Below are 13,809 nucleotides of genomic sequence, written 5' to 3' on the forward strand. Positions count from 1 at the left end.
TTTTCACAGTGAGTCAAAGGATATGAGCTAGCCTGAACAGCAACAGCTGGAGCCTGCCAGTTGCCGTAGAGAAGAAGATCATGATTTGAAACAGACAAGACTAAAGACTCAAGAGCACAAGCTGTTTTGTTTTTGATTTCAAATAAGAAATCATAATATCTGACAATGAAAATAATGGCTGTGAAAAGCAATATAAAATAATATTTTTATTTTTTGAATCATAAAACGCTTCACAAGTTAGGAAGATAGTTTTGGACAAATGGTAAAACATTTCTGTGGATCCAGACCTCAGGGCTTTGAAAAATAAAAAATGTCTGAAAATAATTTTATGTGGGTTTCAATAAATTACGTCATCTTATTATGAGTATTGTTATTTTCCTCCAGATTTTTGAGTCTGAAGCAACTGAGAGGTTGATGTCGATGTAACTTTATCTTCACTTCTCATGCGATCTTTCGTTCCTGGACATCCCTCTGAGACAGTAATTAATGTTTTGAAAAAGAAGACTTGCTAAATGCATCACACAGTTGAAGTTAATCTTGCAATCAGCGGTCCTTGTGTGGAAAGGGCTTTTAAACATCACTGAGCAGGGGATCAAAAGTGGATCCACATTAGCACTTCGGGATAGAGGTCCATATACAGACAAAGCAAAAAGAGCACATTACCTATATTATACAATTTTCCCAAGTGAAACTGAATTACCAGCCATTCAGAAATGTCTTTTGTAATGACACAGACATTGACTGAGCAGACAAATGGATTTGTTCTTGGGCCATTATCTCTGGCTGAGAAGAAATAACTTCATTAGAGTCGAAGGGCATACTGTGAGCCTGGGTTGTTGGAGCAGGAAATGACATAGAAAAGGAAAGGAAAGGAAGAAAAGAATAAATAAGAATGGAATAAATTAGGGATAACGCAAATGGATGTTACAACAGTAGAAGGTTGAAGCTTTAAGGTACAAATATATAAATAAATGCATGCATGCTGTGTGTGCAAAATGTGACAGTGTGTGCACTGACTTCTAACAATATGCAGAAATATTCAATATATGTTTTATAAAAATACGAAAATTAAGGAATTAAGGAATCAGAATTACACAGATGAGAAAATTAAGGTGAGATGAAAAATATGAGCAATCCTACATGTGTATGTGCAGTATAATTTGTGTTATAAGTTCAGATCAGGGGCGTGTTTCATGAAAGTAATTTGTGAGCACTGTTTACACGCAGATCACAAGTAGTCACAAAGATCCTTTTCACAAATGATTGTCACTTGCACATTGCAGGTACATTTTTGAGTCTCACAGTCATCTTACATCTTCATGCATGGGCAGCAAGTATGGGGCTCTATTTGATTAGATAAACATATCAAAATCAACAAGAGAGGAAATGATCTCCTGTTGCAAATCACATCTCGCATGTTCACAATCACATCTCTTACTTTGGTGAAACAGGACCCAAAATTGTACCTGAGTTGTTGTAAATGCACAAGAACGCTACACACTTTTATTATTTACTAGAAGTAGTGAGGTCAATAAGTCCAATAGCAATGAGTCTACAACCATGCTAGCAGCACTGGTGAGGCTGTACTGAGTGTCAGCATGTAAGCAGATACTGTATAATGTTGTTTAGTTATGACATTATGTTCATCATCTTAATTTAGCATGTTAGAATGCCAAAATTTGTTAAAAACACAAAGTCCAACTGAGGCTGATGGGAATGTCATGTAGCTGTGCAGGTGTTTGGTCATAACCCAAATTACAATTTCGTTATTAAGTTATTATGATTCATCCTGAGGGGGAATGTGTGCACCAAATTTGGCAATCCATCCAATACTCGTCAAGACATTTCACTCAAAACCACAAATTTTGTTTTCCTTACCGCTGTTGCCAAATGCTTGTTAATGGGGGAAGGGTTAGGGTTGTACAGTCTAGACCTTCTCTATATAAAAAGTGCCCTGAGATGACTTTTGTTGTGATTTGGTGCTATATAAATAACAGTGAAGTGAAGTGAAAAAAAATTGAAAATGTCAACCTCATGCTGGCACCACAGGAAGAGTCAGTAGGATTCATCCTCTGGAGACGATGAATGTCTGCTTCAGAATTCATGGCAATCTATCCATGCAGAGATATTTCATTCTGGACACACCAGCACTGCCATCCCAAGAGTCACCCCACTAGCAGAGCACTTCTGTTGCAACACACATGCTCTGCCAAAGTGTATCCGTTGCAAGCTGAGCAGGAAGATGGCTCGAAAGACTGTACGTGCTCTGAAAAATGTCCTGTTGTGGACACCAGAAAAATGTAGCCTGTCTCTCTGCATCTCTTTGAGCTGAATAGTGCTGAGAGACAAGGAGAAATCTCTCAATATAAAGAATAAGGTTTACTGTATCGTGTGTTCTTTATATTATATTGCACTTACATAAGTCTGGCAAGTTGGAAAAGGTCCAGAGATTCTGTTAGCTGCTCTCACATAAAAAAAAAAGGATAACAGTAAACCAACAGGATGGTCAAAATTTATTACAGCTGCAAAAGGAGAGAACATCACACACATGTCTGTCTCACCAGAGCTGAGAGACAGTTTTATACACAAAAGATAGGACCGTCGACTTTACAAAGGATACAAAGGACATTTGGCTTTACAGATACATAGTCTGAGACTCCTCAGACAAGGCCATGCATATTCAGCACTGGCTGTCTCCCTGCAGTATCCTCCTTGGCCCACAATCTGTCAGGGAATACAATAGAGTCGCTGACTAGGAGAAACAACTGATAATGAAAATGGACAAGAATGAATATTGGAACTTCGTTTTGTGTTAAATTTTACAGGGTCTGAGCTGCTGCACAAACAGACTCTTAAAAGTCCACATGATGTATGATGTCACTGCCACCGTCCTGCAGCCACTGCGTGCAGAGTCATCATTTATTTGGCTTGGAGCTACACAGCAGATTGCCAGAGGGTTCTGAGTAAGCAGTTGGTATGGTGTGCGGATCTAATTTGACTTTGACATAAACCGTGACATAAGGGACCAAAGTAAGAAGTACAGCCAAAAACATTTTTATAGGAGTTTTTTTTTTCCGGTTCATGTCTAATTGGGTGAGACTAGCGAGCTTGGCAGATTTTTTTGTTGCCCCACTGGACACAGTTCTCACATTAGGACTTTTCACGGCAGACATTTTGACTTGTCAAAGCGCAGCTGTAAATAATAACATTAATGATGGCTCCATTTCATTAACTATCCCACTAAGCCAAGTCAATGAGTGAGCATGCACGATATCTGGTATTACGCCCTGGAACCGGCTCACGTAAATGGGACGCAGCCATCATTAATGTCAGTAATTCCACCTGTGCTTTTCCTGTGTTGACAAGTCAAAATGTCTGCTGTAAAAAGGGTCTATTCAACAGCTTTATGAAACGGATTTATATGATTCATTTGTTTAAAATGGTTTCCATGTTCTATGTACATTTACACTTTTAAAACAGTTATCTACAACAAAATGAAATTGGAATAGATTGTTATTACCCAGAATTATGTTGGCAAGCATTAATACAGCTGCAGTTTTCCTGAGCTTAGTCCTTCCCAGCTGAGCAAGAAAACAGCGCTCTAGCCTTAAAGGAAGGCAGGTAAATAGAGAAATTATCTACAACAAAAAAAAAACCTGCACAGTGAAATGCAGCCTACTATGTGGTCCCTGCAATAAATACTACATTTGTAAATCTTAAAATGTACAAGTTTAGTGGACACTGCGTCAAAAACTCATTTGGAAGCCATAGTTTTATCACAAACTGCCGCCTCCCCAAAATTCCCATGGAGTAGTGTAAACATCTCTCTGATAGTGTCAACAGCAACATAACATCACAAAACTAGCACTTGTTGCAGGACTGTTGCATTTGATTGCATTACACTGCCCACATGTGGCTTTCAAAGTGTTCACTTCTCAAAAGTTTCACAGCAACAGCTTCGTCATATAATTTCTGCAATGGTCCTGTCATTATCCACGTCTGCCAGTTCTAACCTGTCAGTTCATTTCAGACCCTGTCATTCTCTGCCTGTCCAGCAGTACTCCTCAGTCAGTTCCCACTGTTCCCCAGTCACCTGAGCATCACCTGCCAACACACCTGCTCCTCACCCCACTCTAATTAGGCACTCGGTATACATACCTATTCACAACACACTAAATCTCTGCCAGGTTTAGAGTAGCTTCATGCCACTGCACACCAGCTATCTGTTCCTATTCTGCCTTCCCTGTAAGCACTGCTCTTTGCCTCTTTTTGCATGTCTGCCTGCATCCATTTGCATGTATTTGCCTTCACCAACTCCCTGCTTGTTTCCAACCTTTTTTCTGAGAATGGTCCAAGGTAAACCTCACTATTATCTTGCCCATGTTGCTTTTGGATACACAAAACACCTTGTGTGGAGTTGTGGAAATAAGTAAATCCATTAAATATTATGTTATCTTGAATATATGAATCCAGTAATAAGTTTCCATAATAAGTGTAAATGTTAAGTATATAAATCACTCTCAAAGTGGGTCCCTAAATTTTAAATAAATAAACTCTTTTCTGCAATTACAGGAGGGACTCGTTGAGCCTAATTGCCGAATCACTTTGAGTCAAGCTCAGTTTTGGAAGCAGAGGTTTGCCAAGCCACAGAAGCTGGGACCTCATCCCAACTGTGTCAATTCAGCTCAAAGTTGGAGGCGCTTTATCACAAATTAAGTTGTTAAATGTTGCTATGTATTGTTAAACTCCATTTTTTCAACATCTAGACTGAAAAGACAAAAAAAAAAATGCAGCTTCAGCAGGCCACACAGCTGGTAATTGGTATGTATTTTTTGTTCCAGCTCTAGTGCAAAAAAAGGGAGGTCACTAACTCCTTTTTTTTTTTTTTTTATTACGAGACTGTCCTGTGTGAGTAGGTGGAGTTCTTCTCCTTTTCAAAATGATTTAATGTAAATGTAAGCATGCCACAAAAGACGTCAAATCAAAACAGAGTGACACACCCTAAACCCATAACATTACTTCATTTTTCCATTTTCTTTCTTTTTTGTCTGACACCACATTGAAATTCCTTCTGCAAAATAATGTCACATGGCAGGAGCTTTTCCCATCTACCACTCTGGTCCCTGACAATATATTCGCTTTTCACTGGATTTAGCATTTGCAGGCTTCTAATAAAAGCGCATCCTATTACTGTTGGAGCAGAGTGCACACTTTGTAACTGTAAAACCACCAGACACTTGGGAGCAGCAATGACACTAAGACACATACTTGACACAATGTTGAATCAGACTGATGCACATTGCAGACCTTGCTTTATGTAAGGCTTACGTAACATAGTCATCACTTTCCGTTTTGTATTTTAATAGGATTTTTTTTTTTTTCAAATTTAATAGATTAAACTGAAAATCTATAAACCAAGTTTTTCACAATGTGTATGCAACTGGTTCCTCTCAGGCTTAAACGAATGCAAGTCACAACCCCAAACAATCACTCATGCAGTGGAAAAATGAGAGCATGACTCCTCAGAGGTAGATGGTGAGGTGTAACGTCGGCTGTTTCCACTGGAAAGATATGCACACTAGTGGAATTGTGGTTTTAGCAAATTAGATCACTCTGAACATGTTGGTTCTTGATACACAAGAAATGATTCTTCCCTAGGGGAACTGCTTTTGTGACTAATGGCTTAAGCTAAGTGGAAAAAGGTGCTATCATTTCATTTGAGTGGCATTTCTTGGATTAACATACTGAAAAGTGAGTTTCACCTTTAAAACTACTATTTCAATACTGTAACATACTGAATTTATTTTCTTTCTGAAAAGAGGACAATTACAATTAGCACAATTATAATCATTGTTAAACAAAGTATAGGTCTGAGTTGTAACAAAAGGTTTTCAGCTCTCATTACTCAACAGGTGACAATCACGTGTATTTCTATTTCCTCTGAACTAAACCGGACTTGTCATTTGATGCCAGCAGGCGACTAAAGAACAGATGGTCAGAGGAAGCTCAGTTTGCATGTTTACGCCTCCTGAATTCAGCTTGTCTTTGTACTGCAAACTACACAGTCCAGACATGTTATATATAAAAATTATATTTTATAAAGATGCATTTGAAATGACATACCTGTATCCCCTAGCACTATTTCTGATTTTAGATAATAACATTGACAGTTTTTTGCAGTAGATTCTTAAATAAAAACACTGATTATTTGCAGACTAGCAGACAATTTAAGTGTTAAATGTTATTATTAGACATGTTTAAACTGTCGATAGAGGTAACAGGGAAGAGAAAACCTACCTTTTCCTGAATCTATTTGTCGTCGATTTTGTCTAATGTACTGTAATCAACAGTCTTCATCCTGTGTTTTACACTAGATTACAGTCGTATTAACTTGAAGCCAGGATGTGCTATATATTGATACAGATCTAGTGACTGGCAGATGAGTTCCTAGAATAGCACCCACACTTTTAATTCACCACAATGTCTCTTTATAGCCTACCAAAAAAACACTGTGCACTGTCATATAAACCAATACAAGAGTCCTATAATGAAAAAGATGAAATCTAATGAATGAAATTCTTAATTGTTGTTGACAGTGTGTCAGATAGGCATCTATGCTAATTTTTGAGGATGTAGTTTGTGGTTTATGGAGTTGTTTTTAATATTTTATCATATTTGGAGAGAAAAGCTAATAGAAACACCCTACAGCACGTTTCTATACAATAATACAATAATACAACAACTCCACAAAGTCTAAAAATGACATAAACTTGAATCCCCATATTTACCATCCAGTATTAAAAAAATATGTTTAATAAAAGAAGTATAATTACAAGGCTGCTGTAATCTAATAACTTATTTCAACAATATACACCAACTTTTCACGGTTCTTGTGATAATGTAAATCAATACAACAGTCCTATAATAATAAAAGGAAATTAAATGAATGAAAATCTTAATTGTTGACAATGTGTCAGAGAAGTATCTATGGTAATTTTTGAAGATTTAGATTGTGGTGTTATGCCTAAAGTAGCAATGATGAAGAGAGTTTGTTTTTAGTATTTTGTCATCTTTGCAGAGAAATACTATTATACAGTTTAATACATATTCCATCAATAATTTTTAAAATACAAATCATTAAAACTCCACAAAAGTCTCAAAAATGGCACAAATTGAATGAACATTTTGCAATAATGTCATCTAGTGTTAAAAATGATGCTTCACAGAAGAACTATATTTACGAGGCTCCTGTGTTACGTGGTCACTGGTGTATATCTCACTAGTCCTGTAACTTATTTCAACAATACGTCAACATGTCACGGTTCTGCAGATTAACACACTCCTGTGAACTGTATAATGTAAAGTAATACAACAGTCTCATTGTAATAAATGAAATTTACTGAATGAAATTCTCAAGTGTTGACAATGTGAGAGGTATCTATGGCAATTTTGGAGGAAGTAGTTTGTGGTGTTATGCCTGCATTAGCAATGCTGAGAGTTGTTTTTCATATTTTGACATCTTTGAGGGGGGGAAAGCTATTGGAAATACAGTTCTATCCAATAATGTTATATTCCAAACCATTACAAGTCCACAAAAGTGTCAAAAATGACACAAACTTGAATCCGCCTCTTTTTGCCATAATGTCATCTAGTATTAAAAAATATGTTTCTCAGAAGAAGTATATATTTACAAGTCTCCCGTGTTCTCACTGGTGTAAATCAATAGTAACTTATTTCAACAATGCGCCAACTTGCTACGGTTCAGCGAGTTAAGACAAACTTGTTGTTGCTGTTTTCAGTGAGCCCTTAACAGCTTGGCCCCGCTGGTAGCCTGGTCCAGACTGAATGCAGCCTTTAAGTGACGGAGGGGCTGTAATTTGAGAGTAGCTGAGAGTATTATTAGCCAAAAACCCGGAGCGCGGCACTTGAGACATCCAGATGTTGCGTTTGCGGCACCGAGAGAAGTCAGAGAGAGAGAGAGAGAGCGCGCTGAGAGGTGTTTCTACGCTCAAACAAACTTTCATGCACTGTTTTCCTGCTCTCCAACAGTGATGGAGGCTGACAGGCTCCATTAAAAGAAAGAAGAAGGTGTCAGGCTGTTTGTACATTTTTAACGCCGCTTGTATCAAGTTTGGACGAAGAGGAGGACGTGAAAGCCACACAAAGCCTCAACTTAACTGCGCAGTTCGGACGTTTAAAAACCTGTTTGAAATGTTTCCAAGCCGGGTTGGAAGTAAATATCTATCAGACTGACACTTTTTTTTTTAATTGCTGAAATAATTATAAAAAACGGTGCTATTTAATATTGGAGAGTGTGTGTTTTTGGACAAGTGGTTATCATGGCTTTTCTTCACTTGCTGCTGTGTGCCGGGATGTTATCACTGCCGTCGTGTGGAGCCTTTTTCAGCGGACCTTTACATCCGGAGATGTCTAACGGCACTTTTCATCACTATTTCGTGCCGGACGGCGACTACGAGGAAAACGACGATCCGGAGAAATGTCAGATGCTATTTAAAATGACCGACGAGCGAAAGTGCGGTCTCGACGAGGACCGGGACGCTGTCATACGGGACGACTTCACCATCATCAAGAGGCAGATCGAGGACTCGGCCAGGGTGCTGGAAGGGATCGGGAAAAGCATCTCTTACGACCTGGACGGTGAGGACAGCTACGGTAAATATTTGCGGAGGGAGACCGGGCAGATAAGCGAGGCGTTTACAAACTCCGAGAAATCTCTGCTGGAGCTGGAGGTGAAATTCAAACAGAGCCAGGAGAGCGAGCTGAAGGAGGAGCACCGGCTCAACGACGACTTTCTCAACATGATCGTGCACACGCGGGACGTCCTGAAGGAGACGTTGGACATTTCTCTGGGACTGAAGGACAAGCACGAGCTCCTGTCTCTGATCATCCGCAGCCACGGCACGAGGCTGAGCAGACTGAAAAACGAATACATGAAGTACTGAGAGAAAATAGTCCCTGCAAAAAGTCTCATTACAGTACTATTTTTCTTTCTTTTGTTTGTTTGTTTGTTTGTTTGTTTGTTTGTTTGTTTATGGTGGAGAGTGACCATGAGACAGAGGCAAGGGAGGAAATTCTGAGCATTCATATCAGGGATAAAATCATTTCTTAAAGGGTTGGTTCACCTAAATTACAAATAATCACTTTTTTTTCTCATTTAACTCAAGAGCAGTGGTTCCTGTATTAGTGACAGTTTTACTACTTTTACACAAGTATTTCCATTTTATGCTACTTTATACTTCAGTTCTACTACATTTACTGTATGTCACAGCTTTAGTTACTTTTTTCTTTTCTTTAATTGACTTAAAAACATAAACAGAAAGACAGAATTCTGACAATTAACAAACAAGCGAGTCCTACCCTCCCAAACCAATTTGCAAATCTGAACCAACCCTTTACCCACCCCTCAAACAATATTATTACTATCCTTCAATTCTCACTGTACCTACATCTTACAGTCAAGTTTATTTATATAGCGCCAAATCACAACAGAAGTTATCTCAGGGCACTTAGAGCAGATCTAGACTACACTCTTTAATTTACAGAGACCCAACATTCCCCCATGAACAAGCAGAAAGTTACTTTGAAGATCAAGGTTTTATTTAAAAAACAAAAAACATGATTACTTCATAAAACATGTTTAATTATGATAATTAAGTTACCCAACAGGACTTAAGTTGTTAAAATTAGAGTTTCTTGGCCAGCTACAACTCAGAATACTGCATACACAGTAATGTGTTAGTAGTAATTCAGAAATATAATATAATACTGACACCTACCTAATGCGTAGGCTTACTTTTGACACTTTTATAGCTGCTAAAACATCTGTACTTCTACTTAAGTGAGATTTCCGCTGCTACCACAATACAATGGAGGTTAAAGAGATTTTGTTGATGGTGCTCACTGCACTGCAAATTACATTAAAAAATCAGCATTAATGTGTCTTAAACAATATCGCAGCAGGATAATCCACAGAAAGTGCTAACAGGGTACTGTTGACTTCATGCTCCATGAATGAGTCAGTCTTCTAAGGAAATTTGATGGAAAGAGATGTGGCAACTGAATTTTTTAAATAGAAAGTTTCGATGCTGTGAGAGACAAACAGTAATTAAAAACACCTTCATTGCTTTGCGGGGGCAGCAGAAATCTCTGAGAGGAAGATCTCAACGCTTGGGTGTATAAATTCCAACTTTCTCTACTGTTAGTCGAGTAAGTAAGAAATGTTCTTTTTGAAATTTGGATGAACTGTCCCTTTTAAAAAAGTTTGTTGGACTGTACGTGACACCAAAAACCTTAGAGAGTATTAAGAGTGGGCGGTGTGGTTAACATCCTCTATCACATGATATGTAATTTAATATCACAATATCAACATATTGTGAACTTTTAAATACTTTGGAAATTGAGGAATTGTTAACGACTTAAAAAACAGATTGTAATGTCTGTTTTGGTCAAATTAAATATGTAACAAGTCAACAAAGTACTTAATTACAGTGATGCAAACAAATTATATAAAAATCCAATGTTGCCATAAAGTGGTCCTGCTCAATGGTTTTAAATGCACGCAGAGATATTAAAGAGAAAGCTACCATGGTATAAACGGTATTGCAAAATCTCTAGACAATTACTGTATATATTGTCTGACTGTGTATATTATTGCCCACACATAGAGACTGTTGTAATAGTCAGACATTACGCACCATGAAAACACTCAATGGTGGTTACATCTCTATGTTTAACATGACTGAATACAAATTACAGTAATATTGTCCAATAAATAAAGAATGGCATTAATCGCGCCAGTCAAATGTACCAAAAATGCCTCTTTTCTTGGTCATTTTTGGTCAGTGCATTGAATATATATATACTTGTAAACAGTCACAAGTGTGGGGATGTGTGTGTGTGTGTGTGTGTATGTGTTTGTGTGTGTTTTGTAAAACAACGGCTTTAAACATGGGTCAGCCAATCAGAGGCGAGAACTGGAAGTATCCGTTTTCAGATTATAAGCACTCCTCTCACGTCTGACTACAGTATGAAGGGTTTTCCAAAACCTGCTCAGACCTCTCTGATCAAAAACTTGGCAAAGACTGAAGGAAGTGGTTTGATATTAACCAAAAGTTTTAAAAAAGGTGGGTTTTTTGGGGGGGAGGTGGGGGGGGGGCACCCTTCATATAGCAATGAAGCAGACGACGAGATGGATCTCATGTAGTAGCCTGATTGAAAGCTCTTAACGTGAGCAGCCATTATTCTCTGACACTCCAGATGAATGTCTCCAGAATATCAAAGAATGTTTACACATGGATACCTTTCTTTTGTGTTTTTGCTTTATATAGGCTAGCAGACTTTGCACAGTTCTTTACTGTTCTGGTGCTAAAGGTTGTGACATGGTTAAAAAAAAAAAAAAAAAAATGCGAGGCCTACTGTGCAGTTTTGCACAGGCAGTATAATCTTAGAAAAAATGTACAGTGTATTATTGGAAGTAAGTAAATACTGTGAGTGCCAATATCTTTATTACAGAACACCTTAATATGTATTCATTGTTTATATAAAGTTTTTGAAATAGAGCAGCATTTATCTATTCTTGTAAGATATGTGGTGAGGTGTAATACTTTGACGGATAAGACTGCAGGCAGCAATCGTGGACTTCAGTGTCAAACACTAATCTGTGTGACAACATTCTCAACGGATTGTGTTGTGTCTTTCTCAAATAAAGAGTTTGTGTTTGAAGTACTGAGTTGTTTTTGTGCAAGAACATGATATTTATGGCGGGGATTATCAATTTTATAAGATACTTTTCAGAAAGTAATATGTTGTGATTTCATGTAGACAGGCGAGACATTCTTCATTTCCACCATTTCTGGTCTCTATTAGTGGTTAGTGACCACAAAATGAGATTAAACCATTCCTTATGGTACTGGGGATCTCCCCTTAGGACATCACTGCTTTGTGATACATAGCAGACTCCAGTGAGGCAGTAGCACTACAGTATAACCATTGGGACTGCATTCTGTATCGCCACGTGCTTCAAAATTACAAAGATCCTCTTCATGTTTGCTTTACAAGGTTTTGAGGTCTGCTGTGAATTAAACACACACGCAGGGGACCCCTAATTATGAGTGTTTTGAAGGAAGAAGCTGCTTGTTGGTATTTATGAGGAACAGAGATGCAAGGATGTTGTGTTGATGGTGTTTTGGATGGTGCAGCGCCTTACAAACAACTTGTTTTTTTCCTGTGTTCTGCTCGAAAGAACATTTTTTGTGATACTTCAGCCTTTAAAGACAGTGAATAGGGTTGAGTAAACAGTCTGAAGCTTTGAGGAGGAAGGTCTTAAAATGTCATCATGTCTCAAAGAGTGTCCACATACTGTATTAGAAATGCCAACTGAGGTAAATTATGTAACATTGCAAAGTGCAGTGAGAAAGTTTTTACTATGTGTAAGTTTTACTTCCACACAGTCAATAGAGACTTTGAACCCACTGATTACACTCACAATGAGGTAAAACGTGTGACGCGTAATATACAGCTAACACACACACAGCCCAAAAACCTTTCGCCTACATTGTATGTTTCCATGAGAGAGGGGAAAGCCCCTATTCTCATTAAAGTAAACAGATTATTGGCAAGATTCTGGAGAAAAACCATGTATATCTATGATAACAAACATCTTAAATAGCAGGAATCCTGCTTAAACTATCGTCCGTAGTGGAAATACATTGCTCTATATTTATCTGTATTTCCTTATTGCGTTTTATTTACCCCGGTGTTGTGTAACGTTAACACCCTTCACCGCAGGCTGACCTTTGGTATAATTAGATAAATTATTTCTGTGAATTCATGATGCTGGTGTAAGTATCATTTACAGGCTGACTTTCAACAGAACACTGTGTACCTTCTCACTCACACGGGTTCACATGGTACAGTCATTTTTTCCAAATTCTGCTGTTTATAAACTTTGTTTATTAGCAAAATCTGACATTTGGTTAACAGAAAAAATGTGTGCTAGAGCGCCATGCTGTGTTATTTATTTGCCCCTTCTTTATGCGCTTGTGTGTTTACCGTCTTAGTTGATTCAGCTACACAACAATGTAAAAATAAAATATTCCAAAAATGTCAAATTCCATCAATTTTTAATATGCATTTAAATAATTTTACTTTTCTTGAAAGCACATTGGAAGTCTTAGTAGAATACTGTATGCTGTTTGCTATACATTAATTCACTTTAATGAATAAACAAGTCTTTATGCCATCCTACATATGAGCATTTCAAATAATCCTTATTTTTAACCATAATCATGTTTCTACTGTCAGATATTGTATTCTTAAATGGGTCAAATTGTATTTTTAAAACCGTTAAAGTCAAGATGAAATGAAAAATGCCTTTTTAACCCTTTAAGATCACATCCCCAGTCATATTGTGCACCTATTTAACAATATATGCAAAAAAAACAACAAAAAAATCAATTTCTTTGCATTCTTATATCAAAATCCAATCATGTTTTCTTCCCGTAAAACAAAATATGATGTGTGCTTACGTAAGCTTGAACCAACCCATTTCAACCAATAATATCACGACATCCACCCATCAATCAATCTTCAATTTGAGTTTGATACTCTCGAAACGCCATTTCATCCGGACTTTAAGTACCGTCCGTACAGTTCTATTACAGCTGGCTGTGTGCTTGAGCCAAAGCCACAAGGTTCATTACATGATAAAACTGCCAGTGTTACTGTTATTGTTGTTAACACGTGTGCACTGATTTCAGTAACAAAGGTGACGAGTTGGAATCATCACTT

At 37.6% G+C, this 13,809-nt stretch overlaps 1 protein-coding gene across 1 annotated transcript; it reads left to right on the top strand.

Moving 5' to 3' along the window:
* The first annotated feature begins 7,872 nt into the window (after positions 1–7,872).
* fibinb (fin bud initiation factor b) lies at positions 7,873–11,742 on the top strand. The gene has a single exon (XM_067576906.1). The coding sequence runs from the start codon at positions 8,340–8,342 to the stop codon at positions 8,961–8,963; it is 624 nt and encodes a 207-aa protein (XP_067433007.1). The 5' UTR covers positions 7,873–8,339; the 3' UTR covers positions 8,964–11,742.
* Positions 11,743–13,809: the final 2,067 nt, after the last annotated feature.

This window comes from Thunnus thynnus, chromosome 1 (genome assembly GCF_963924715.1).
Source record: "Thunnus thynnus chromosome 1, fThuThy2.1, whole genome shotgun sequence".
Taxonomy (NCBI): Eukaryota; Metazoa; Chordata; class Actinopteri; order Scombriformes; family Scombridae; genus Thunnus; species Thunnus thynnus.

What these genes read in the sequence shown, in the direction of transcription:
- fibinb (XM_067576906.1), top strand. Translation starts at nt 8,340, where the DNA reads ATGGCTTTTCTTCACTTGCTGCTGTGTGCCGGGATGTTATCACTGCCG.